The 26,182-nt window shown below is 41.3% G+C and overlaps 2 protein-coding genes across 5 annotated transcripts; one reads left to right on the plus strand and one right to left on the minus strand.

Moving 5' to 3' along the window:
• Positions 1-373: 373 nt before the first annotated feature.
• Positions 374-19,401, minus strand: ano10a (anoctamin 10a). Of its 3 annotated transcripts, none has more exons than XM_053880988.1 (14): positions 18,070-18,279; positions 17,847-17,989; positions 17,558-17,755; positions 14,287-14,421; positions 13,203-13,322; positions 12,946-13,130; positions 11,718-12,102; positions 11,116-11,171; positions 10,965-11,039; positions 10,617-10,805; positions 10,108-10,299; positions 8,520-8,648; positions 5,300-5,416; positions 374-1,243 (listed from the first exon to the last, which is right to left on the minus strand). In XM_053880988.1, exons 2-14 carry the CDS (start codon positions 17,968-17,970, stop codon positions 1,214-1,216), a joined length of 1,935 nt encoding a protein of 644 aa, XP_053736963.1. In that variant the 5' UTR covers positions 17,971-17,989; positions 18,070-18,279; the 3' UTR covers positions 374-1,213. The 3 variants fall into 3 exon arrangements, with proteins under 3 accessions (XP_053736963.1, XP_053736962.1, XP_053736961.1); XM_053880987.1 differs by having other exon boundaries at positions 18,066-18,279; XM_053880986.1 differs by lacking the exon at positions 18,070-18,279 and adding an exon at positions 18,822-19,401 and having other exon boundaries at positions 375-1,243.
• On the plus strand, positions 18,824-25,017 carry abhd5a (abhydrolase domain containing 5a). 2 transcript variants are annotated; one of them, XM_053880990.1, is made up of 8 exons: positions 18,825-19,099; positions 19,401-19,481; positions 20,195-20,280; positions 22,497-22,872; positions 23,358-23,512; positions 23,705-23,816; positions 23,890-24,076; positions 24,366-25,017. In XM_053880990.1, exons 1-8 carry the CDS (start codon positions 19,065-19,067, stop codon positions 24,453-24,455), a joined length of 1,122 nt encoding a protein of 373 aa, XP_053736965.1. In that variant the 5' UTR covers positions 18,825-19,064; the 3' UTR covers positions 24,456-25,017. The 2 variants fall into 2 exon arrangements, with proteins under 2 accessions (XP_053736966.1, XP_053736965.1); XM_053880991.1 differs by lacking the exon at positions 19,401-19,481 and having other exon boundaries at positions 18,824-19,099.
• Positions 25,018-26,182: the final 1,165 nt, after the last annotated feature.

The following is a 26,182-nucleotide window of genomic DNA, read 5'->3' on the forward strand; positions in this document are numbered from 1 at the left end:
ACCTCTCTAACCAAAGTTTCACATGAAGATGCAGAGCTGAAGGCAGCAGCAGCCACAGTGACAACGTGTCAAAGCACTTTTGTGCAGCCACAATTCCAATTGATAAAAAAATGTTCATACAGTACAGAGTACTGAGCCACTTCGTTGAACTTGCAGCCAATAATGCGATGACCATGTGATGCAGCAGTGGCTACAACAAGACATGACGGCAGCCTTCATTGCAGGCATAAGAATTCTTCTATTTTCATACACAACTATGAGACCGTCTCTAGTCTTTCATAAAGTGCAGCACAGCTCTTCAGAGCTTGGAGTAAGACAGTTAGTCTTCTCATACAAGTGTCTCCTGAACAGAGCTTTGGTATTACAGTGATCGTACAGCAGTTCTGCAGTATGAGACACCAGCTTTTGTCAGACCGATTTCAGCACTGATCATTAACTCACACATACATATGCTGAATGTTGAACAGGGACGGAGGCGTCTCAGTCTAAATGCAGAGGCAAGGATGAAAAATGACACAGAGACATCCACAGATGAGTATTTTTTGACCCTGGCATTTATTTCTCTCACCTAATAGTCAACAGATAAGACACTTTTCTCCCTCAGGTTCCTGCAATTCAACTCAGCAAATTTGTTATTGATAATAGGCCCTTTGGTTCTACTGTTTTAACTTGTCCACGGACCTTAACTGAAGGTAGAAACAGTAGATGGTCCAGTCACTGCCAAAATAAAAACAATGATTCAGCACAAAATGCTTAATGTCGTCACTTTTGAAGAAAAAGACTTGGTTTTCCAGATCAACACAGTGGGACGGCCCGTTTGGTCAGTCCCATCGCTCCACTCCTGCTGCATCACTTCCTCTCAACGTCTGCAGCCAATAACGTGTAAAAGCCTCTGAATACAGAATGGCCACTAACATTTGTTCTCAATCCCAGAGCAGGGAATATACAGTGGTAGTATACAGGTGGGTACGTGCTGATCGTTGGTGTGACCTCCGGGGTGAAGGTCATCACTGCTTTGCTGCTCGTGCCCAAACTACAGTACAAGTTGAAGCCAGCATGACCAAAGTGTCACAAGTTTTGCTACAGAGTGCCATGAAGTCCAGCATTCAAGAAACAAGCCACCAAGGAAAGTGCCTGCGCAGGGTGGGTGACACGTTAAAGCTTTTCATCGGGTCAGCAGATGAAGCCACCTCTTTTCTCCTCGCTGGATGATCTACCTGCTTTCCGAAGCTTCAAGCATTTTCTGAAACACAAAAGGCACACAGAGTTATGAGGGGTAGCTGGAGGTACTGCGTGAACGTGTGTCCTGGGGTGGAGTTGTGCACCGCTCAAACGTCCTCACGCATGACAGACAGCGGGGTAAGAAAACAGGACGCCAGTTCTGCAGTGTGTCAGTGCGATGAATTCATGCCTGTTTCAGATTTAAGAGTAAGAAAGTTCAGGCTACTTGTCACAGACCAAGGAGGGTCAGCACTTCCTCATTTAAATCCAGGCCATGCTTAGATCTACAATAAAACTCATCTATGTTTAAAGTGATTTCACACTTCCATACTTGGTTGTCTTTCCCCTTTGAACACACCAAACAACCATTCACTCACTTGGATGTTGAGACTTAATAAAAATTAAAAATGGTAAGTAACTGGAACGTGCTGAACTTGGCTGTGACATCATACCAGGGTCGAGTTCTCACTTTCAAGGTACCTGGAACGCAGCACGTGTCCAGTAGCGCATACATAAACACCCACTGGAAAAGACGACTTATGCAGTGTTATTCTCTACATAAGGAATAAAAGGGTTGCAAATGTTGTGTCATCTATGACTGACACGAGCAAGAATCAATGTCAACATTTCCAGTCCAAGAAAATGAAGCATGGTGGGTGGCTCTGGAAATTTCCACTTCCCAAATGTATCTTCTGGCCAACCTTGACACAAGTGACAAGTGACTTCTGGCCAACCTTCCTGTTAACTGAGAGTCCGTGTGCAGAAACTACACCAAATAACGAGAGCAGACAGTTGGGTGAACAGCAGAAACCAAGTGCTCAAGATAGAATGTCAAAGATGAGCAACTCCAGAACATGTGAACAGGGACTGTTGACATCTGTCAGAGGACATGCTTTCACACAGTTTTGCCAGGTACCAGGTACGTCAGTGCAGTGGCTAAGGTCGACATTCTTACACTGAATGAAACATGTCTCTCGATCCACATATGCCCAGAAACCTGTACTCTACACAGATGTTAAACATTTTCGCTACCTGATTTTTTTCGTTACCTGAAATCGCCCCCTTAGGCTCACTCTTTCCTGTTCAAAGACCAATCTCTCATTATATTCAGTTGAGTGGACCAGTAGTAGAGCTTTAGGTTCGGTATGCAGAGCAGAGTGTACGAGTAGCACACTACTCATTTGAGTACTCACTGAGGTTAATCACATTTGTTTTCCCCAACTGCGCAGTGCCCTAAAGTGCTATTGGTTTCATGGTAGTGGTACCCATTCTATGGGTACAAGTACTCAAGCCTGGTATCAAAATCGGTGCATCCCTATTCAAAAGTGAAGTATTCAACCCCTAAATTATGTTAAGGACAACACCTGCATCTGTACTCAGATGAACATCAGTATGACGATACAATGGATCCTATTTGGCAATCCTCGACAGGGTGTAAAAACTATCGAGGGTTAAAGTAATCCAGCATTGAGCAAGATTTATGGGGATTGGTGTAAAGCAGTGGAGTCAAATTGATGCACAAAAGGCGGGTGCGGGTTTTTGTTCCAACCCTGCAAACACAGATCAGTTAGCCAATCAGATGTCAGCTGAAATAAGCAGCACCAGACAGATTACAGCTTCAGACAACTGGTGACATGGTGTCTTCTCCATTGGTTGCAACAAAAGCCTGCACCCACTGCAGCCCTTGGAGGAGCGGTTTGACTCCTGTGGTGTAAAGGGTGAACTGTCTCAGACTGAGATTAATTTGTCGACCATATGTCGACCAAGCCACAGTCTGCAGTGACCAGCTATCAAGTACAAATGAGGCTGTAGGATGTGAATCACTTGCTGTGGAAGACTTGCCCAGAGAGGTGCTCAGGTGTACATTTCAAATCGCCAGCCAGAAAACCTAAACCTTAGCACAAATGCTTCAACATGTGATATGAATTGGAGTGATTAGTGATTAGGAGCATGAACTTGTCCGAGTCTGATTTTTATTCTGCATGTAACTGCACTCAATGTTATTGTTCTAGAGTAGGGCAGCTGGGCACATTTCCGACCTCCAGTCAACAGAACCAGAACAAAATCACCTGAGGATCCATCTTCAGGATGAGGTTTGAGGACGAAAAATGACCGTGAAGCCTCCAGTCAAGGCCCTCTGCAGGTGGACATCTCCATAAAAGCTCAACATCAAGAGAGTAGAACGACTCTAACCAGAATCGCTGGCGTCAGTACCCTGCTCTCAAGTTTGCATTTGAAACAACTTTAACTTATAAATAATAATCCTTTCTCAAACAGGTCGATAAAGCTCATAAATCTCTCTCTTGTGAGCTTGACTTGTCCACCTCGGGCCGCCAGAGTCAGAGACCACTGGTCGGCCAGACTTGTGCTTCCAGCTCGGCTGATCAGACTAAAATAAACCATGATTATGTTGTTGTTACAAGTAACGCTGCTGTCTTTTTTGCTGTCTTTGTTTCTCTCTGGCATGCAAAGGCAACTCTGTCGAGTGCACCATGAACCCCTGCCTCTTCCTTTAGCTTTAGCTTAGTGTCATGACATGTTTGACCAGCCACTTGTGACTTCAATAGAAATCAAACCATCCTTTAGATGTGAGGCATCTCTCATTGTTCACTTAGCCATTACTTGCTGTACATTCCACTGCAGTGTCTCTCAGTGGATGATGTTTTTATGCGTGAGAAATCCACCGTCTTGTTTGGGAAATGCCAAGAGGTTGGTCCTCCCTTGTTTTGGAGCCTTCTGACCAATAACTGATAGGCCATAAAAGGGTTACAGCTGACCCTGCACTTGCTTATAACTGAGGTTGTCAGTGAATGTGCCACACCATCACCGGCAGTGTTCTCTTAAAGGAAATCATTAGAGGAAAGGACGGTCACTCATGTATGGGTCATGGTGGTTAGTCTGTCTTCTGGCAGCCTTCGTGCATTTCACTGCAGAGCCACACTTTTCACCAAAGGCTTCGGGGCGTCGATACACCAACACACTAGTTACTCACCGAACATTGAGCTGCCGCTGCAGAACCAAGAGAACACACGTCATGTGAGCTCTGACAGACACCACAGGTGCAGGTTAGAGCAGGTGAGTCACACATGGCAGCCTCATGGTTAGTGGCCAGACACTTGAGGACCAAACGGTTCACAGACTGGTCTCATGTGATGGAAGGTCAGCAGGCCAAAATGTCACAGTAGGAATTGTGAACATGTATTGTAGATAATGAAACATGTTTCAACAAGGAAAAACATGAATAGAGCAGAATAATAACTTCATATAAGGCTTTTTCTCAAAATCCATAAATTGTAGCTCAGAAGCAATAATGAAGCATAAAGATATGCTTTCCCATCTTTCAGCAAATTCTCTTCAACTGCACAGATTTCCCAGTTTTTGGTTGTTGACATTTCTATTCTGTGCTGGCTCGAACACATTGAATGGCCACCGTGAACACAATAACCTCCTTAGCTCACGATCTCGACGAGTATTCGAGCTGATCTACTTTTGAATCTGATTCTAGACACAATAACTGACTCAGAGGGCTGAATCTGGTCCTGTGGCCTTGAGTATCAGGATGATGACTCAGTAGTTTTCCTGAACTCAGTCGGCAGATTCATTAACACTTGCTGATACTGCTTGCTAAGATGAGACCCTTTTGTTGTGCATTAGTTAGGTATGACATTTGACAGACAGTCCCTCAAAACGTGTCCACAAATGTTATTCGGCCTGGTCTGAAGCTTATTGTGGACGTAAATATTAACCATAACATAGTTAAATAGTCTGTGCCTGATACCCGGTCCAAAAGGACTTGCACTTAAGTACAAATGGAACGGAAGTGGAGGTTTGTTGAGTTGGTCTTTCCTCTTCTTTCTCTGTCCCACCATCAGCTCTGAGTCATTTGTCCAAGATGTAGTCGCTGTTTTCCGTTACAATTTGGTCAGTGATTATACTCTGAAGTCAAACATACAAAGCAGCTTAAAGTGCCTGAGACCACTGGCAGAACTGACTGCAGCAGTCATGCATTATCAGTGCAATTGTGCCAGGACATGATGAACTAAAGCAAAGTTTCATCTTGTGACGGACGTGGTCTCACCTTTTTCTTCAAGGCCTCCAAGGACTCGAACTCAAGACGGGAGAGTTTGATCTGGATGTGTTTGGGAACATCTGGGATGAGGAAGGTCAGGATGAATTTGAAGGCCAGAAGTCCGTGCTGGAGAGGAAGAAACGAAGTTGAGCTAAATGTCAATCTTTCTTATCAAATTCCATCTGAGGTTGGTTCAGTCTTTCTGATGATCGGAACTAAAGTGAGCAATCCCTCATTCATGTATCCAGTATTTCAACACTGGACAGTGTGTGTCTCAGCACTCTCCAGTGACATCATCAGGGCGCATCAAGTGACACTTAACCTTTTCAGGCACATAATTTGACATTTGAGAAGCCATTGTTCCCACGAACCTGGAGTTTTCCCACAAAAGCACAGTTTTAAAATCACATAATCCGGCCAATGAACTTTTTACTTTTTTAATGCTGGCTACATTTAGTTTTTTGTGTGTTAGAATGAACTTGACAGGTCCATCACATGAACAGCTTCACTTCGGCTCGTGCTTCTTGGTTGAAAACTATGAAGCAACAAAAAAGTAATAGTGAAAAATGTTAAATGAAAAATGTCGAACATGCCCAACACTAACACAACCCCAACCTGGCATGTGAATAACGTCCACTAATGAAGGAATATGTTTACAACACAGTTTCCTTATTTCCTGGAGCTCTTGAATTGCAGAGCACTGACTCAGCAAAAACTCCTTTTTTGACGCGTCAGTCACTCATTAAAAGATGATATATACTCTCTGAATGGAGTGTTCACCAGAGCAGATAAGGCTGGTGCATCAGCATTACATGATCTGAATTGGTTTATTGCTTGCTTCCATAATGAATAGCCGTCATTCTATGATGATACTAAAGTCAAATGACTTTTCATGACCTCCCTCTCCTCGCCCTTCTGGACGCATCACTGTGAAACATGGCATGTGTTTCTCAGGCTGTCTGGCTGGTTGCCTGGTAACTGCTCAGCCATGCAAGTCAGAGCTGGATGGTAATTACCCAGGTATTATAGCAGAGCTGCGGCAGATCCCTGAGCTGCAACACTCCCGGTTCAGCCCTTGTCTTAGCAACAGACCCGATCATAAAAACCTCCGACATAAAAATAAGTGCCCCAAACTGTGCTCTTGTCCCAGCATCAGTCAGGTTCGTCTGACGTCTAACATGCACTACTCTTCACTTAGTTTTGAATCAACAACACTAAACATAGATCACAGCAGTGACACAACACGATCAAGATAGTGATGTAGCACAGTGACGCGACACATCCGAGGATCAGCTCTATCAGCTGACAGGTGAGTCACTGAAAACAATCCCACCAGCTACACCATCTACTACACTATCACTTCTTTTCTCCTCCTCATTCAGGTCTTGTTTTTTTTTTTGCGGTGGGACAAATTGAATTCATAATCAAGTCAGGATACATGTGAAGACAACCCTTGCTAAAGACGCCGACATGTGACAGCTGTGTTCACCAGATCTCCAAGACTTACCGAGTAAATGTCTCAAACAATGGCAAGAGAAGAAAGCTGTAGGTTCAGTAATTGCATTGTAACGTAGTGAACCTTTCCATCTAAAATGAGCAAAGCATATGACTGCATGGATGCTATATTTAAGGATACAGTGGCTCATGCTCCTTTTGACATGAAATGCCCCTTCAGGAGCTTCTACATTTGACCTCAGCATTGGTACTTGGAACAAAACTCTCTGTACGCATGCAGCTGCCTTCATTCCTGCCTTTCTCACTTCTCCCCATAGACTTGTGGTGGACAACAGTGATCAAATATAGTTTGGTCATTTATAACATGAAGTTATTAGGCTGCCAAGCTGCTCTGAGAAGCCTATGTATCACCAAGATCGGCTTGGTCTTCCTCCTTCACCAAAGCAGTCGCAGATGCCAGATGTGTAAAGGAGTCTCCCAAAATGTTTTCACATCTCACCTCTACTGCTGAGACCAAAACAAAGAGGAGACAAATGAATCCAAGGAACTTTGACGTGTTGTCAACCCTGGATCCAGAGATGAACACACAATTTAAAGAAGTATTATCACGGCAGTTAAATTATTCTGTTGGAAGTTACCAAAACTGCATGTAAATTCATTGACTCCCTGACACAACTGGCAGCACTCTCCTTTGCTGAGGTCACAGGCAGGACAGAGATGAGTCAGTCTCCATCTTAAATGAATTACATAATATTAAAACATAAATGGATGGAGGAACAATATTGTAGCTGACCACATACAAACGTGGACATCAAGAAACATGCTGATGTGAGTATGTGTAAATGAGGCCTGTATCTTCAGTCACCAGGAAGCCACACGCAAGCTACAGGTCTTTCTTCAGTTTTACAGCCGTCTCACATTAAGGTCCCATAGTTTCTATCTTGACATTGTAGAGTAATGTGACTCAAAATGACAACAGTGGCTTGTTCACAAGGATTATCATCAGAGCAAAAGGAAGGACAAGCAGCCAAGTGTTGTTTCTGCCTGACAGAGCGCTGCTTTATAATCCCCACAAGCAGATTAATTCTCCACATTTAATCCATTCACAAACTCTGAGCCCGGGCCTGCACACTGGAGGGCACAGTGGCAGAAGCACAAATCTGATGACCATGATGTCATTCACTCAAATATCTCGGCCATCTGTCTACAGACTCCGATTATGAACCTCCCAGCTACTTATCTTTAGATCTGGACGACACAAGGCCAACATCAAAACATTGTTTTCAGTAGAATGATTTCTTTTTTTTGTCTGTTTTAAAACATTTATTTTCCACCAGTATATTTTTTTGTTAGCATTCTTTTAATTTCATTTTTTGAAATAGTTCAAAATAAAGACATCAACACAAAAATAAATAAATAAATGATTAAAAATAAAAGAAACTAATAGTAAGATGTCATTAATTACAGGAATGAATACAAGCAATGGTATATTCCACCAGATTTTTCCAAACGGTTTGGAGGTGGCTAGAATTACTCTCGAGTGTTTACAACAGTCTGACATCAGGGTTTGACTGTCACTTGCACCAATTTTGAAACCTTGAGAACTGTTTTTCATAGAGTCCATTATTATTGCATAAAAAGATCAAGAAAGGATTTCATTCTACTCATACCCCATATGTCCAACAAACACACTCATCCCTTGAAAACTAAGATCTTCAGTTGAAGTTAGCAGTGGGAAAATAAAGTTCTAAATATTTGTATGGGAAATTCTTACCTCAATCGCCACTGTCCAGAGGATGAGCTGCATTTCCGAGTCTGTGAAGTAAGCCTTGACTTGTGGGGACATGCCGATGAGTGCACAGTTGGTCACCACAGCGATAACACTCATGGTTTCGAAGGCCAGCTTGACATCAACAGAGTGGGAGAGGACGTGTCAGAAGCGTGCAAGACATTCTTATATTCGTCTTATCCACCACCATTTGACCACTCTTGATCATATAAAGTACCTATCCTCTTCAGTACTTCAGACTTACTTATTTTGTTTATTTTTATCTCTTCGGAAGAAAGCTTTGGGATCTTTATCACTATGCCTCAAAACCCATATGTAACCACGTCATCAACCTTTCATGTTCATAGGTAGGTTGTTTCCCTTAATGTATTTTTAAAATGTATTTTATCACACTACTTTTTACATTTATTTCAATTTCAACAACCATATTGTGAGGGGCCTGTTTAACATACTGGCCAGGTTGGAAAACAATCTCATGCCAGATGTTGATCATTTCCTTTTCCCACTCTTCAGTTTCCACTACAGTATTTTTCAAATTCCTGGCAGCGTTGACATGTAATATAACAGGGCCTATGTTTTCTCTCCTACACATTCAATATATCATCCATCACTGAAGCTCTTGCCCCAATATTGGGAACACAGGATCATTTACCTGTCTGCACTTTCACACTACCCAGTACTGCTGGTGACATATAGCTCCACTTCCCCCACCCGACTCTCAGCCCTTCCTCAGTGCGATGAAGTTTGACAACTCCAAATCAATAGAGAAGTCTTCTTTGTGCTCTCTGATCATGTAGTGAACATGTGCACAGTCAAAGTCACCAGTGAGATGAGGCCATCACAAGTACACATGTGAATGATACTGACAGCTGCAAGTGATCGTCTTGACATGCATTTGTTCAAATAGTTATTGACAGAGAAGACAATTCTCTTGTTTTGAGAACATATATTTGACTTCAATGAGACCCGTAGAACCTCCACAGTTGATGTCTGGCTGTGCGGTAAACAGAAGAGTGTGCTCTCCACATGTGACATGAGAATACAAAACAGGCCACACACACAGCTCCGCTCAAATAAAACACCAGTTTGAGTGAGCACATACGTAGACAGCTGGGAGTGAACTAGGGAACGTGGGATGGTGGGCACATAGTACAATTGCACTTTGTGCGAGTTTCCAGTGCAGCGGCGTTTGGACGAATGCTTATACCAAGTGGATATTTGCACTGTACGTCTCCTGCTTCCACACCACATCTAGCACTCACCCACACCACCGGAGTCTATGGCCTTGGGAGCTGGTGCTGATGAAAATGTTGATGGAAGCCTATAATTTTTGGGGAGCACGGCCTGGTTGAGGTTTTTCAAGTGTTTCATTAACACCTTTAGATTGCAATAGTGGGAATTTTTTGAGGAAACCCAGGCATGCTCATGATCACTTCAGGCCATTGACTCCTGGTCAAACATGACATTTGAGATCACTGCTTGGATCATTCACGGCTACATCAAGCATCTGCTTTTGTTGGCTTTTAAAGATCAGAGCTAGAAAGGAAAGCTTTGACAGACTGTGGCTCCTCACCTGCCAGACTCCAATGTTGGCAGCGGGCTCAGAGAAGGGTCGTTTGAACACCCGACACATCTTGAAGGCGTCGGAGTAAACCTCTGTGATGTTGTTCAACACCACCAACACAGCAGCCAGAGGGTAGACGCAGGAAAAGAGGCTGACGTAGCCGAACAGCAGGAACAGTTCCAGGTAGTCGTCGAATGTTCCCTGAAAAGCAGCACCTTCTTCAAACATGAACTTAAAACACAACTGCTAAATAACTGTTCCTACCAAGTTATGTTGTGAATCAATGGACCATGTTTTGTTGTCTCTGATTAAGATTTCAGGAATCAAGGTAACTGATGGGAAAATTCAGTCACATAAAGTTAATAACTTTACAGAAAATCCTAGGGTGCCACTGTAAGTAAATCTAACTGACTCATGAATAAGTGCTTTAGACAGAATGTTTTGACAGTAACAAGTGTTTCTGCACACTTCAATAACACAGGAGGAACTGACCACATGGCACACTAACATGGACTTACCAAGTACGTGCTCATATCAGCCTCCAGACGGACCTGCTCTGCCAGAGTTAACTCATTGTCCGTCATGGTTCTCTTCTTTTTGACTTTGTGGATCATCTTCTTGTTTCGCCTCCTCTGGAGCCAGTAGGGCAAGAAAGCCTCCATAAACTGGTTCAAGATCTGACTGGTGATCAGCAGCGTGGCCAGACTCTAGTGGCAGAAGAAACAAAACAAGGCCTTCACAGTGGAGCACAGCTTATTGACACTCTGAGAACAGTTATGTGGCGACTCGGAGGTCAAATTCATAGTTGTGGAAATGAATTGTTTTCATTAATAAAAGGCAGTTAAGCGGGGAGCAAGGTGACTGACCTGCCGCAACAACGCCATGTCTTGCATTAAAAAGGCAATGTAGAACAGCGAAGCAAAACAGTTGAAGAAGTTGAACTGTAAAACAGGAACGATTGTTGTGATTCTGTCCAGATGAAAAGAACACACAGATGTAGAAATGATGGAAACTCACGACAAGAACTTTGAGGATCAAATGGTTCTGATATGATGATTCCAGCCTGTGATTCTCTGTCGACATCAACAATATCAAGAGTTATATTAGCTGGCGTTACCAGGTACGGCTTCTACATTACATCAACATCCCAAAAGCCCACTCCAAGTCTTCATTTCCAGCTAAAACTTAGTTACTATTGACTTGAATAGGGTGTATTTATTCAGCAAAAATTGATATATCAAAGATATATTAAGTGACAGTTATTGACATTATTTTGTTTATGCTCATCACACTTCTTAAAATCAGTCCAAGGATTCTATAAATCTAGTCTTACTGAAACAATTCTGAATCGAATGTAAACCTGAGAAACACAGAGAGTCACAGTAGCCCTAGCAAACCCTTAGTATTACCATTAAAAAGATGGACATAAATGGATGGAGGAATATAATGTGTTCGTACTTATATATATATATATATATATATATATATATATATATATATATATATATATATATATATATATATATATATATATATATATATATATTAATAACTGGCTATAGTGGTTGATACACAATCGTTCACGGGGCAACAGTACAACACCACACCCCACAACTCACCCCACTCCGTCAGGAACTCAGCAGCATATCTATAGATTAGGTTCATGACCTCAATGACCACTGCATAGATAATACTGGGGATGAAAACCAGGATTCCCGTCCAGAAGGTGGGCTCCTGGTCATGAATCATCAGAACGAAACCCTCCATTCGGAAGTAGACCATCATAACAAAGAGGGAAAGGTAAAGGCAGATCAGGACGAAGGGCAGAGACACCAGGTAGATGCGGAGTTGCCTCTTGGCGTTGGGGTACTGTGGCTCCTCACGTCCAGTCACAGGGTTAAACCCAAGGACGCCATGGAATCCAGGACGTGGTTCTTCAAAGGCCTTTTTTCTGCACAGTGTTCCCCAGCTGTAAGCCAGCGAGGCACACGAACGCTTCCATAGCTGATGAAGAGTTCAGATAAAATATCACTGTTATACACTGCGTAATATTAAGAGTCACAAAGAGGGACTTTACACTATGAACTCATGTTTGAGTCGTCTCAAGTCTGAATACATCACGCCTTTGAATTAAATCTTTACATGGTCGAGATCGATCGAAGACTCTATGCCGAAAAGACAGTCTGATGAGGAATGACATGATGAATGTCTCAACCTTTCTGGGGTGAAGTAAGTGCTGAGATGTGAGTTCAAACTACTGTACACATGGTGTGCAGCTGTGTCATTTGGGATTTGCAGTGGCAGTTGCAATATTGAGGTGCACAATAATCTCCACTGTTGCTGGAGAGCTAAACACCGGATCTCCCTGATTGCACAAGGTCACCAGGTACCTTTGGTGGAGCAATGTTAGAGGGCAGGGGAAAAGAGGCCCAAGCCTGGACTGCTGACGGTTTGTGAGCAGTGGCACTTGCGGCCACCTATCTGACAGGAAATCTCTTAGAGGGACTGGGAAAGCTCATCTATAAGGAGTATGATGGCACGGTGGATGTTCATGGAAATACAGTCGACAGAAGTGAACAGAATCCTGGCATGGACTGACTGTGTGTACATTGTTAAACTACTTTTTTATTATTGGTTATAATTGTGCGTGTACACCTGCAGGATGTTCATTATAGAAAATGCAATGCAATGGACAGGCAAATGGAGCATTAATAATGATGCTAATTCATTAACTGATGTACCTCTGCACACCACACTTACTTTGAAGTCAAGTTAACAATCAGATGAATACCGTAATACAAAAGTTGGAAGAGTTTTCTGTGGACCCAAGTCAAAAACAGCCCTTACCTCCAGAATAACCGTGCACCAGATGAGGTTAAAAACAGCAAAGACCACATATTTGTCGTAATCCTCCCAGTCAAACAGATAGTAAGGCACACCAATGAGAGCCATAGGCATCAAGGCCAACGTGAAGTACTCCAAAAAACCGAAGTACAGGGCCTGACTCTCGCCAAAATAGTGTCTGATGCTATCTGCAGTAGAAGAAAAGATTGACATGTGTGGCTCACTCTGGAATCAAGCCCATGATAGTCATTGCTACTCACCAAGAGGCTGGAAGGAGAAGCGCACTTTTTTGTACCAGGAGAAACAAAGCCTTTTAAGTTCTTCTTTTTCATGCAGTGGGAAGATTTGGATCAGCAGACCTTTGGATTGCAATCTGCGAACTTCAGATGTGGCAAATTAAAACAAACAAAAAAACAACAACTGTACATTTTTAACAAATACAAAAGTGATTGATGAGCACAGATTGACTCATATTGCTATATTTCTGAAATAAAAATAAAAAAAATATAAATTTTTTACAGAAACAGATTTTGGTATTGTATTTAATCATTCAACATCTATTTTGGGTCAAGAGATTGGCACGTTTTGACTGTAATTCATTAAAAGAAATGTATCTCTCAAAGTGAAAATACCAAAATAATGTTTTATTTCCACCCACACTATGATTTCATTTGCCTGATATAATTGACATGCGTTTTATCCTTCTAACTGTTGCTTATTGGACTGTAAGTGGAATTAATTATTTAACCAGAGCTCGTCCGAAACCGTTGAAACCATTGAACCGTTGAAAACTGCGAAAAAAAAAAAAAAAAAGAAAAATCCAGAAAATCTTCACAACATCCACAAATCCAAATGAACCAATGGAACATCACAAATGTAATAAGTCTTCCAGACAAACCCAGTATTTCCTCTTATCTTGGATGAAGGAAGCAGCGTTTGCACACCTGTCCTACAGAAACCTGATGGAATATTTGGATGTTATGTACCACACTCTACAAGGGCCACAGCCGTACGCACAACTAGCACTTTTACACCGCCCGCACCTCAAAATCAAGGACCCCATCATAGCATTACACATATCTTAGGATGAATGATGAACATGGTCAATCATTTCATTGGCACTGGTAAGAGCTTGCATCATCTATTCCTTCCCCCTGGCAAGCTAGCTGTTTCCTTAAAAAAATACATGAAAGACACACACATTAGCATATTTATGATTTAGGATGTGGAAGACAAGTGGGCAGAGGCACTTTCCTCCTGTTCTTCTTATCCTATATTACTTGACATGGGAAATATTAAAATCTATGAGTTGCGTACAGGTTTACGAGTGACTGTAAAACTCACCGATAGATTTCCCCGGGTAGAGTTTCGCCTCCACATGACCTGGAACGTGAGTCTCATCTTTGGCTCTTAAAGTGTCCAGCTCATGTTTAATGATGTACTGACACTCAGCCATGCTGAGGAAGCCGTCGCCCTCTCCTGGAGACAGGGCAGCACAAAGTAATTCATGTAGGGTGGAAAAGGGAGAACAGCAACTCACACTGAAATAAGCAGCAGGTGTACTCTATCAGCACCTGAGCAATCATGAGGGAATGGACTAACTCTCATGCATTTTAGAACTGCAAATGTGACATATGCTCTTAAGACTAACATACATTTTTTTCATACATATATTTATTAATTTTCATAATTACAAATATATACAAATACAAATGACAAACAAATACAAAGATAAAGAAGGAAAACAACAATACACATTCCACTCCACCCCCCCACCCTCAATACCAACTTACAGTGTACAAAATCCAGTCACATAAAATCACGTTCACAGCAAATAAAGAAAAGGTTACTCTTGTTGTCAAATCGCATAAAAGGTGTCCAGATATCATAGGAGTCATGCACTTTCCCCTGTGTAATATAGGTCACTTTTTTGAGAGCCAGATTGCTGGACATCCATTGACCAAGTGTTGGAGCTGAAACATTTTTCCATTTCAATGCAACAACATGTTTGGTCTGTAGCAAACAGAAAATTATAATTTTTTTCTAATGTGCATTAATAGAAATAGAAACTTGTGTCGAATAGCCAATGGAGGATCCAAAGGAATCTTTATTTTTGTTATTTTTGAGATCGAGTCCATTATATCCTTCAAGAATTTTTGTAATTCTTCACACTCTCACATACAGTGGAACACTCTCCCCTTCTCCTTGTTACATTTAACACGGACATCTGGTATATTGGGATTAAAATGGTTTTTAATTTTACCAGTGTAATATAAATTCTATGAAGGCATTTGAACTGTAATAGACTGAATCTGGTGTTGATTGTTTGACATTTAAAACAGATTTCCTCCCATTCTTCCACTGATATTTCAGTTTGAAGATCATTCCTCCAAGCATGAAGATTTGAATGAGAGTTCTCCTTAGATCCACTTAGTAATAGATGGTAAAACTTCGACATATGACCAGTTTTACACAGATTCTGGACAGTGAGGTTTTCAATTGAGGAAAGTGTGGGTTCCAAACATGAGCCACTGGTAGTCACAACATAATTTCTCAATCGCAGATATTTAGAAAAATGTTTTCTAGGAATATGATAGTCATCCGATATCCTCGTGGTATAAATGTCCAACCACCTTCTAAATCCTGTATCAGATTTGCCTGGTTTGAAATCATCATTACCGCAGACTGGAGAAAAACGTGATCGGAGAACGTAATTTTTCATTTAAGAAAGCATGTGACTGGTGCCATACTAAAATAGTATTTCTAAGAAAAGGATTCAAAGTGTTTTTAATAAGCATGCGGAATTGTGCAGAATAAAGATATGATTTTAGAGGGAGCTTAACTGAATGGTTGTCTATATTTACCCAAGATAGGGCATCAGAAACAAGACTGAAAAAGTACAAAAACTTTGGCAGAACTGATATTTTTATAATGTTAACACAACCAATCATTGAGATAGGCATGCTATTCCATCTCTCAAATGAGTTCAATATTCCTTGTGCTACAGGATCATAATTGAGAGAGGCAATGTCATCTATATTTGGAGAAAATTTTAATACCAAAATAGGTAAAACCATCAAGACTAAGATTAAATTGTGTATGTATTGGAGGGGACCTTCTCTCTTTGTCATTTAAGAGTAGGAGAGAGCTTTTCTATTTGTTTATTTTGTATCCCGAAAACTCACCAAATGCCTTTAAAAGGTTTGTTACTGACTGTAGTGAGGTGTTTATGTTTATTAAAAATACAATAACATCATCTGTAAAAAGAGACAATTTTTCTTTATTGCAGCTATGCCAGGCTTTTGAAGTATTGCTATGGCTAGTGGCTCTATTGCAAACAAAAATAATAATGATGATAATGGGCATCCCTGTCTCTGATCTGGAGAGAGTGAAGGGGCCCGATCTTTGATCATTGGTAGATATTATTGCAGTTGGATCTGTGTATAGCATTCTCAGCCATTTGAGATACTTGTCTCCAAAACCAAATCTCATGAGAACCTCAAATAGATAACGCCATTCTATCCTATCAAAAGCTTTTTCAGCATCTAGGGATAAGATGCGTGGTCAGCAGCATTCTTTCTGGCGTGTCGTATATTTAACAGTCTATGTGTATTATGATATGCTTGTCTGCCCTGTACAAACCCATTCTGATCTGGCAGAATTATTTTGGGCATGTGAGTAACAATTCTTCTGGCCAGTACTTTACACAATACTTTGGTGTCACAAGACATAAGGGAAATGGGCGGATAGGAGGACAAGCCTAATGTAGGATTATCTCAACAGTAAATGGCCCCCAAATGCTGGACATGTCTGGACTGCAATGGCAATCGCTCTTGGCTTCCTTGTCAGTTGCTTCACCTCATGGAACGACATTAGCCAATGGACTCAGCAGGCCAAGGTTGGTGAGCATCAGCAGGAACTAGGTGATGTTGTAGTAAAATGGTAGTAGGCTGAGATTTCACATTTGAAACATCATTTATCATGACATAATCAGTCCTTTGTCCACTTGCAAGAGTTAAGTGAAGCATTTTAGTTGAAAGAGAGGGAGCTTGACACCACAACAGCGGAGTCTTTTGACACTGACTGTGTGTGTGTGTGCCTCATATATCACATTTTGATATATGAGATTAACATTTGTCAGATTCAGGCAGTGTAATATTGTGCCTGCTAACAAGATGGTGGCAGATAAACCATTCAAAGTCAAAATATTACAGCAGATTGAAATAAACATTACAGTCATTCATTCAGATTACTGTATGATGTTTCTGTTGCTGTGTAAACAGGGCCAAAATTAGAGCTTTTTTCAGTGCTCAATAGTAGAATAATATAGTATTATTATTAATATTTGGAATATTATCATGAAATATTCATGATGACAAAATGAAACATTTTGGTTCAAGCAATCCCAACGAATGCAAATAAGAAGAACAATCACAATTCAATCACATCTAGAAGTTATACTATACTAAAAAAAAACCCACTGAATATCGGGGAAAACCTTTACAAAACTTGCAAGCCCTATAAACCTGTGTTTTCCTAACAACTCCACGCGAGCACAAACACACACTTGTGTGGAAGCCTACAGTGCTCTACTAAATTAAGAGGCGGTGCTTACCATGAAAGTTTTTGAAGTTGTTCTTGTTTGCGCATGTGAAGCCCCTCATAGATCCGTCATTGAATTCCTTGAAGAGACCTGCTTCCTCAGCCCCAGAAAGAAGCCGACTCCAAGACGCCCCCACCACAAACAGGTTTGGGTTTTCCTTCTTATCAGCATCAAATCCCAAACTCAGTTGCTCGATTAGCAGCTCAGCACCTGTGAGGGGAAAACGGATGAGAAAAATAATGTCAAGCAATAATATCAGTACATCACAACCTGAATAATGCTGCATGCTGATATGATTTACCTCCATTTTGTTGAGAGTCTCGTATCCTACGAAGTAGCCATGTAACGGCCTCCTCCTTCACGTCCGGAGCCAGCTCCAGCACCACCAGGGGGGTGAATGTGCCACTGAACTCCTGCGGCATCATCTACTCTCATGGAAGCTCCCTTCAGTACACGATCAACAGATAAACAATGTGGGAATCAAAATCTTAGCGGTATAAAAAGTAATTAAAATACATACATACAGTAATAACTTCAAGGATGTGCTCCCTTTCACACGCATCATTACACAAATATACTATTCCCATATAGAACGTTTGTTGTATGACATCATGTTTAGAGTTGTTAACTCAAGGAGAGACGTTTCTGTAAACAGTGGAAGGGCTTCATGAATACAAATGTATTTCCAACTGAATTTTCAGATTCATTTCACCTCAAATCAAGTTATTTAAGATAAGAAAAGATTCATATTTTTGGTATTGAGATTTAATTCGCTTACTCTGACTCAATTCGTTGCAAGGGTTTTAAGTCATATTAATCAGACTGAACGCAAAGCGTCTACACGGTTCGAGTGTCCATACTAAAATAGATCACGATATTTATACATGGCGTGGCCAGTTATGGACTGGCTGGGCCGTACCACCGACGTGGGCGTGGCTGTCTAGTTGGAAGCAGGGGCAGAAATGCGGTGGACTGATCCATACTTAATCACAACAGGATGAATTTCTCAAAATGTTGGAAATCGAAGTTTAATGGTTGCCAGGTTTCAGCTTGCACGGTTGTCACTTCTGTTGACTAAGGTCGCACCGTTAACAATGAGGTGGACGAATACATGCAATATGACTAGTTTTGTTGGCATTTTTAACTACACGAGAGAATAATTTAAGGCATTCCTCAACGTGCCAAAATAGGGCATGAACCCCCACATTTACATTTACTTTGCATGGCTCTTTAAACGATCATAGTTCACAGAGAAGACAGATGTTATTCAACTCACCGATCGTCTTTAAAACTGAGACTTGTTTCGTTGAAGCAACTTCCGCAATGACTGGCGAGGCAGTGGCAGTGTGCGCTTGATTTGTTTTCTGAATGCCTGTTGGAAGGGTGGAGATCACACTTCGCAGCGGACCGCTTGTCGGCGAGGTGACTGCGAAAATACCATTTATCTTGTTGACAACATATGAGACCGCAGTAGCAGGGGTACCGGTGTAGATACCGGGAATCGAGGAAGTGTCCCACCATGGCTGTATCGCGAACAGAGGCTGCGGACAGTGGGTGAGTCCACCGAATCAGCTTGACGCCACTCGGTTACGCATGAGCGCGTACGCGTATTCCGCTCGCTTGACACACAACTTCCATGTAGTCTGTGCCTTGTACTGAGTCGTGTTGCCACAAGTTCACTTGTCCCCAGGTGAGCTCACTCTATGTTGACCACATCCCTTGCACTCTTTAAAACTGTGTTGTTGTAACTGGAATAACATCAAGATTAAGTATGGAAAGTGAAAGTGAGGTTCGAGTCCTTATGTTTCATAGTCCGCCGGTGCTCTTTGACCTCTTGTTTTGTTTGTGACTGCAGGGTCGTTCGGAGAATGTGGTCCGCTCTCGGTTCTCACAGTCTGCTTAGCGGCGTGTGGAGCTTTATGGGTACCACAGTGAGGTAAACGTGTCTTTCCCTCCCTTCTCCTGGGCAAGGCTGTGCTATAATGAGAGCAATTCGACAGTCTTTGATGTTGTCAGCGGTCAAAAGCAGCAATGCCACATGCAGATAAAAACTATTCACCAAATCCTTTCTTCTTGAGTTTACAATATTTTGATAATCCTGTTATATTTAGTTGTAATGGAAGCAGTAACCGAAACAAGGTGTTTAGAAGGGACTAAGGGCTCAGAATCATCTCAGTTGCAATGTATTTTTATACATAAGATATACAAGAAATTGTGTATGAATTAGTCCCTCTTTTTTTCTGGTGCGAGAGTGTGGGATTGTAGCTATGTCTTAGTGAAATTGCCACAAACTAACTTGACAAAAAGCAACAAACAAGCAACAAAAGTTTTGCTGGTTTTGGTTCTTTGTATCAATGACCCTTGTTGAGAACAGGTTCATGGCTGATGAGGATGTCTGTTGTTTCCCCTGTCTATGTACAGTCCTAAAAAAGAGGGCTGTTGTTGTTATGGTGGCTCTCAGTCTTGACCATGCAGATGAAGATTTTTTGTTGAAGCATTAATCATAGAGAGGAGGGAGCTACTCAGAAATTATCAGTATGCACGAGCTCAAGTACCTTCATATAAACAAGGCTGGTATTCTCTGACTTTTTGTTTGTTGGTCGTCGAACTTCATGTGGTCCTGTTAAGCATTTTGACATCTCTGTGTAGGTGGTGGTGGATCCCTGACTGGTTGCCATCGTGGTGTCCGACTTCCCAAAGCCAGCTGAAGTCTGCTGAAGAACAAATGTTGAGATGTAAGAGCACTATTTGAAGATGCACAGGATGAAGACCTCATATGTTACATGACTTCTATTCATAAGTATGTTCAATGAAAGCTTGTTACAAAAAGGCAGTCCATTCAAAATGGTCTGTACGGTTGTGATTCTCTTCATCCCAGCCCTCCGCTCTTTTTGAAAAGACAAAATAAATGCGGAAACGAATCTTTATTTTGTCAGAGATCTAGAAGATGCTATGTATGGGCTATAACAAAACATGGATTTACATGGTTGCATAATGAATTATCCAGTTACATAGTTGCAAAATGAAGTCATCCGCATGGTCTGCGTCACCATTCCACATGATGTAGACCGTTCAGTCTCTGTGCAGACATAGGCAGATGAACATGCATAGTGCATCTCACACAAACGCACACCGGTCATTCACAAACTGTCAGTTTTATATTTCATTATTTAAATTCCCTTGTGTTATTAACAACCATAAACATGTCAAGCTTTTCACCAGAAAGGTCAGATTTTTACTCCTCCACCACATTTGTTTTAGATAGATTGCCATCCTTGTTGATGCTGTTAAACCTTTCATCAGCTCTAGATTTTCACATTCTCTTGTCAGCTAGTAATGTTACCGCCGTCTCCAGATGTAGATGAATAACTTCTTTCATGTTTGAGTTTAGAGTTTACCTTTCTGACCTTGTTGATCACTGGTGTTTGTCCAGATCCTCGATGTTACCTATTCCTATTTCTATCACCCACACTTTTGCCTCCCCTGGTGTTCTGCAGAGTTTAATGAAGGTTTTACAACTTTAGAAGTAACATGGTCTCACGTCATTCAAAAACATTGCAACACCAATGGTTTTGGGGTGAAGTAGAAGTTTGAGTTGTTGCTTAGGGCCCAAATGCTGCAGGTGTACTGGTGCCGTCTCTCTGCAGTTCTCTGAAACTGCTTATCATTCTTCCCCTGACCTTTGGCCCGGTTCCCCAGGAATTGGAGAAGCAGAGTTTCGAGTGTTTGCTTGTGTCTTAATATCATGTTATATGCCTTTTTCTCTTGGGTGAATATTTATTTGGTGTATGTCAGTTATAATTTACCATTTACATTCATGACTGTGCATTGAACTTCCTATATGACTGTGAAATGCCAAACAGACAAATGGTAATACTGATTGAAAATACAGATATCATTTGAGTCTGTAGTGTAATTCTTTTTAAAAAAATAAATAAATAAAATAACGGCAAAGGGAGTAAAATTAAAGAGAACACTATAATAACAGCCTAGATCTGAATGAATGAAATATTCTTATTAAATACTTCTCTTTACATAGCTGAATGTGCTCATACATAAATTATCCATGGAAATCAAATGTATTAACCCATGGAGGTTTGGATTTGGAGTCGCACGCAAGTGGAAAAACACACTAGCAGCTGATCCAACTTTGTTATGTCCTTAAAACAAGTCAGAATTGTGTTCTCCTCGTCTATTCCATTTGCACAGCTGCATGTGAAATTGACACAAATTGACAAATTGTCACATCAAGTGCACAGATTGATCTCACTGTCAGTGTAACTGACTTGTAGTTATATTGTGTTACAGTGTTTGAGCATTATATGTTAATATATAACATATTCTTAGTGTAATGAGCTCAAATGGACAGAAGATGGCAGCAGAGCTCCATTATGACACATGAGTGGAACGGCATGCATAAGAAAAACATTGGTAAAGCCACATTTGTCACCAAACAGTCACATGAAAGTTGCATTATCATAGTGCTTCAACTGTTTAATGAAATCCAAACCTCTGTGTGGCATATTACAATTCAGTAGTGAAAGTACACAACACAACCAAAATCATATGACTTGTAAATGATCATGTTTTGCAGTCAGCCCTAAATGTTTCAGTGAAATATTATATTAAGTGTATGCTATGTACAGGGCAAAAAAAGAAAGGATCTGGGATATTTTTTGTTTGTATTTGATTGTATTTTTGTTTTCTTCCTAACACCTGAGATAAATTGGTTTGTGTTTGCACTATCAAAACGCAGCGTACCCAAACGTGTGTATGTATAAACTACGTTATATGTGACGGTCCTGGGTTGAAATCAGTCTTGAGGAAACTTGCATTCGGAACAGATTGGTATGTTCGTGTGTGTGTGTGTGGGTGTGTGTGTGTGTGTGTCCATTGGTGTATCTGTCCCAAGAGTTATTCTCCTCATGACCGGATTTCTTCTTATTTCCAGGTGTTGTCAGCAACATCTGTAAGCAGTACATCCAGATCTCCAACAACAACTCTCTCTGGACTCTAACCATTTGCACTGACCAAGTAAAGGACAAAACACCCTTGGTTCTCCTCCATGGATTCGGAGGTGGAGTGGGTCTCTGGGCACAGAACCTGGATGCGCTGTCGATGTGTCGGCCTGTCTTCGCTCTGGACCTGCTGGGCTTCGGCCAGAGCAGTAGACCTGTTTTCTCTTTGCATGCCCAGGAAGCTGAGGAGCAATTTATAGAATCCATAGAACAATGGAGAGCCAAAGTAGGTTTGGAGACCATGGTGCTGCTCGGCCACAACCTCGGTGGATACCTGTCGATATCTTATGCTATCAAATACCCTGAGAGGTATGTTGTGACATGTATGATACAAGTTCCATTATCTAAGCCAGGTTATCCAAGTTCCTACCTCATGTAAGCCATGTTTGTCAACTTACCTAGATCCGGCCTGGTATTGCAAATTAATTTACCAACGCAGGTATTTTGTATTTTGGCCGACCACATTACAATTAGATCTCATTTTGGTTCCACGATGTCCCTTTGTCTTCCCCTCCTCTTCCATGAAGAACGGGCTATTGTTGTAGATTTAGTGTTGGAGAACACACAGCACATACGCTGGGGTATCTGTTTTCATAGAGATGACAGTCCACCGCAAACGTCATTGAAACATGCGATGCTGTAAATGCATTCAGCTACAGTGTCTGACAACACCATCACTGGGCCCTTGGCCAGTGGATGCTAAAACCACTTGTATTGTAAAGCGCCTATGTAGTGCTATTCTGAGAGTTATAAAAACTCTGCTGTTTGTGAATAGTTCTTCATGTTCTCTGCAGAGTAAAGCACATTGTCCTTGTGGAGCCCTGGGGCATCTCTGAGCACCCAGACACAGTGGAGACGGATCGCCCCATTCCTGTGTGGATCAAAGCCCTGGGAGCCATGTTCAGCCCTTTCAATCCGCTGGCTGGCCTGCGACTTGTGGGACCACTGGGTAAGATGAGGGATGTGAGAACCAGGGGAAGGAATTGGTGGAGCCATCATGACTGAATGAGAAACCTCTACATTACAGCTGCCTGTTATCCATCAGTATAGATGCCTTTAGTTAGATTTAGATACCCGAAGTTTTCCACAAAAACGCTACTTTAACACTTATGTATGGATCATCCACTGTGTGGTTTACCAGGTCCTAGTCTGGTCCAGACACTAAGGCCCGATTTCAAGAGGAAGTTCTCATCCATGTTCAATGACAACACCGTGGCCGAGTACATATACCACTTAAATGTCCAAAGCCCCAGGTTGGTGATATCAGCGTCAACACCTCGTTTGGTTGTTTGGTGACTTATTTCACTGTCTACTTTGTGCTCTCAGTGGAGAGACAGCTTTTAAGAACATGACTCTTCCCAATGGCTGGGCCAAGAGACCCATGCTGCCGAGAATTGAGCAGCTCTGTGCCTCCATTCCCATCGCCATCATTTATGGCTCGCGCTCCAGCATCGACAGCAACTCTGGCAGCTTGGTGAGAGACAAGAGGCCAAATTCCCATGTGGACATAATAGTAAGTGGATGTTTATTGAACAGTCAACACTGTTAGCTTGTGTAAGGTCTCTGAAATGTAAAGACACCTTTAGATAGAAAGGGTAGTTACATTAGAGCACCGGCAAGACTCAATGTTCAAAAATGTTTACATGGAAAGGTAGATTTCTGGAGAACTTTGGTCGATGTAACACAGTGTTTACATAACATTGAGAATTCAACAGAACTACATTGCAAACATGTAGATGTACTGTAGTAAATGGGCAAACTTGAGTCACATTGTGCCGCCATCATTTGCCGTCTCGCCTCAGACAATCCGTGGAGCGGGACACTATGTTTATGCTGACCAGCCAGAAGACTTCAACAGCAGAGTTCTGCAGGTGTGTGACAAAGTGGACTAAAGCAGCTGTCAGGTGGATTCTGGAACACAGTATTTGGGACCAGTTCCTGCCCGGCACAGTCAGGGAAGAGAACACGGACCAAACACACACACACACTACTTCTAATGTGGATTTCAACCGGACTGGGATCAACAGTGCGACATTAGTAGTGTTGTCCGGCACATGCTGGTGCCACATACGGCTCTGTGGTTTGACTTGCAGTAACGCGACTCTGATGTTCCGTCAGAGCCACCTTACTTTACTACCTCTTGAAGACATATTTGCTCTGTCTTCCATAGCTTTGCTCAAATCTTGCTTTTGCTTAACTCTATCTTAACACTCAGTAACCTCTGAGGAGATGCACCCCAAACATAAACTAACAATAATATTTTTATACTTCTCCACGCCTCAAACAATACCATGAATATTCTTGTATATAGTCTAAAACATATTTGTGCTTTCAACATTTGATCATGTAATATTTACAAAATGTCACTTGTGTTTTCTCACATTGAGAATGAAACAACCCAACATTGTTTGATTGAGGATTGTTCTGTCTGAGAACTTTCATTTTAATAAAACTTTTGACCTTATAAATTTGGATGTGTTTTCTTTTCCTGACTGGAATTTTATTTTGCATCAGTTGAGTTAATGCGATACAAAAAAATCCTTATATTTTAACAATGTCTGCTTGTTGCTTGTCGACTGGCCTTTAAGTGGCACTCATGGATTTTATCAGGTGCAGTCAAGCTAATGAAGGATTACCATCAGAGACATAGATGATAGTAAGATAGAAAACAGGACTCCTGTCAGGTGCCGAATGGTCACACACAAAAAATCCAGATATTTTTCTCTCATACATCTGTGCCAAGATCAATGAAATGGACACCGTCTCCTATCTTCTCATGGATTTCCAATACCTCCATCCCTCTATTCCAAACCCCTTCCACTGGGACGTCCCATTGATTCACTGATCGTGACATACAGAATGGTACAGTTTATAGATTTTGATTAGCAACAAGACATATGATGTATCAAAGATACATAAGATACCTCCCCATTCTTTTTTGACAATAGATGTTGACAGTCTTGCACAAATATTCACACTACGGAACAAATACAGTCTGTCGGAAATATATTTGAGAAGTACCCAGATGAGAAAGACAAATAATTATAATTATTAGAGATAAAAATATGATTCTGAATTACAAATGAAAGGGATAGCTGTTGGGAAAACACTGGTCCTGTCCTATGCCCATATCCTTATGACTCAATGGGAGGAAACAGTTATACTTGTACCACTGTGGTAACTCTCCCACCTTCTCACTAGTGAGCCCACAACATCAAAACCTACTTAAGTGGTGTTCATATAATAATAATAATAATAATAATAATAATAATAATAATAATAATAATTATTATTATTATTATTATTATTACTGACACTGACATACATTCACTACATCATAAAAATGGATTCCACCCAAACCACACGCATACAGGAGCAGTCAAGATGTCTTTTTAAAATTTGTGCGAAAAAAGATTTAATGAAAGCTACTCTAGTGTTGTTTCGCGTTTTACTCACTAGAGGGTACTCTCGCTTTTAAATAGTGGAATCCCTTTTGATTCCACTTCCACAGGGTTAAAAACAGTTTTAATCGATTACAGACTAAACAAGAAACATAAATCCATTCCATCGTGTAGATAAATTTGTATATAAATAAGTATGCGGATATACATGCATGTTA

The sequence above is a fragment of the Synchiropus splendidus genome, chromosome 12, assembly GCF_027744825.2.
Source record: "Synchiropus splendidus isolate RoL2022-P1 chromosome 12, RoL_Sspl_1.0, whole genome shotgun sequence".
Lineage (NCBI taxonomy): Eukaryota > Metazoa > Chordata > Actinopteri > Syngnathiformes > Callionymidae > Synchiropus > Synchiropus splendidus.

Coding starts and splice junctions, on each gene's coding strand:
- ano10a (XM_053880988.1), bottom strand. CDS start 17,970: ATGATGCCGCAGGAGTTCAGTGGCACATTCACCCCCCTGGTGGTGCTG. Junction 12,103..12,945: donor GGTGCACGGTTATTCTGGAG/GTAAGGGCTGTT, acceptor ACTCTTCATCAG/CTATGGAAGCGTTCGTGTGC. Junction 5,417..8,519: donor TCTGGACAGTGGCGATTGAG/GTAAGAATTTCC, acceptor CTTCCTCTCCAG/CACGGACTTCTGGCCTTCAA.
- abhd5a (XM_053880990.1), top strand. CDS start 19,065: ATGGCTGTATCGCGAACAGAGGCTGCGGACAGTGG. Junction 20,281..22,496: donor TGAAGAACAAATGTTGAGAT/GTAAGAGCACTA, acceptor TCTTATTTCCAG/GTGTTGTCAGCAACATCTGT. Junction 22,873..23,357: donor GCTATCAAATACCCTGAGAG/GTATGTTGTGAC, acceptor TGTTCTCTGCAG/AGTAAAGCACATTGTCCTTG.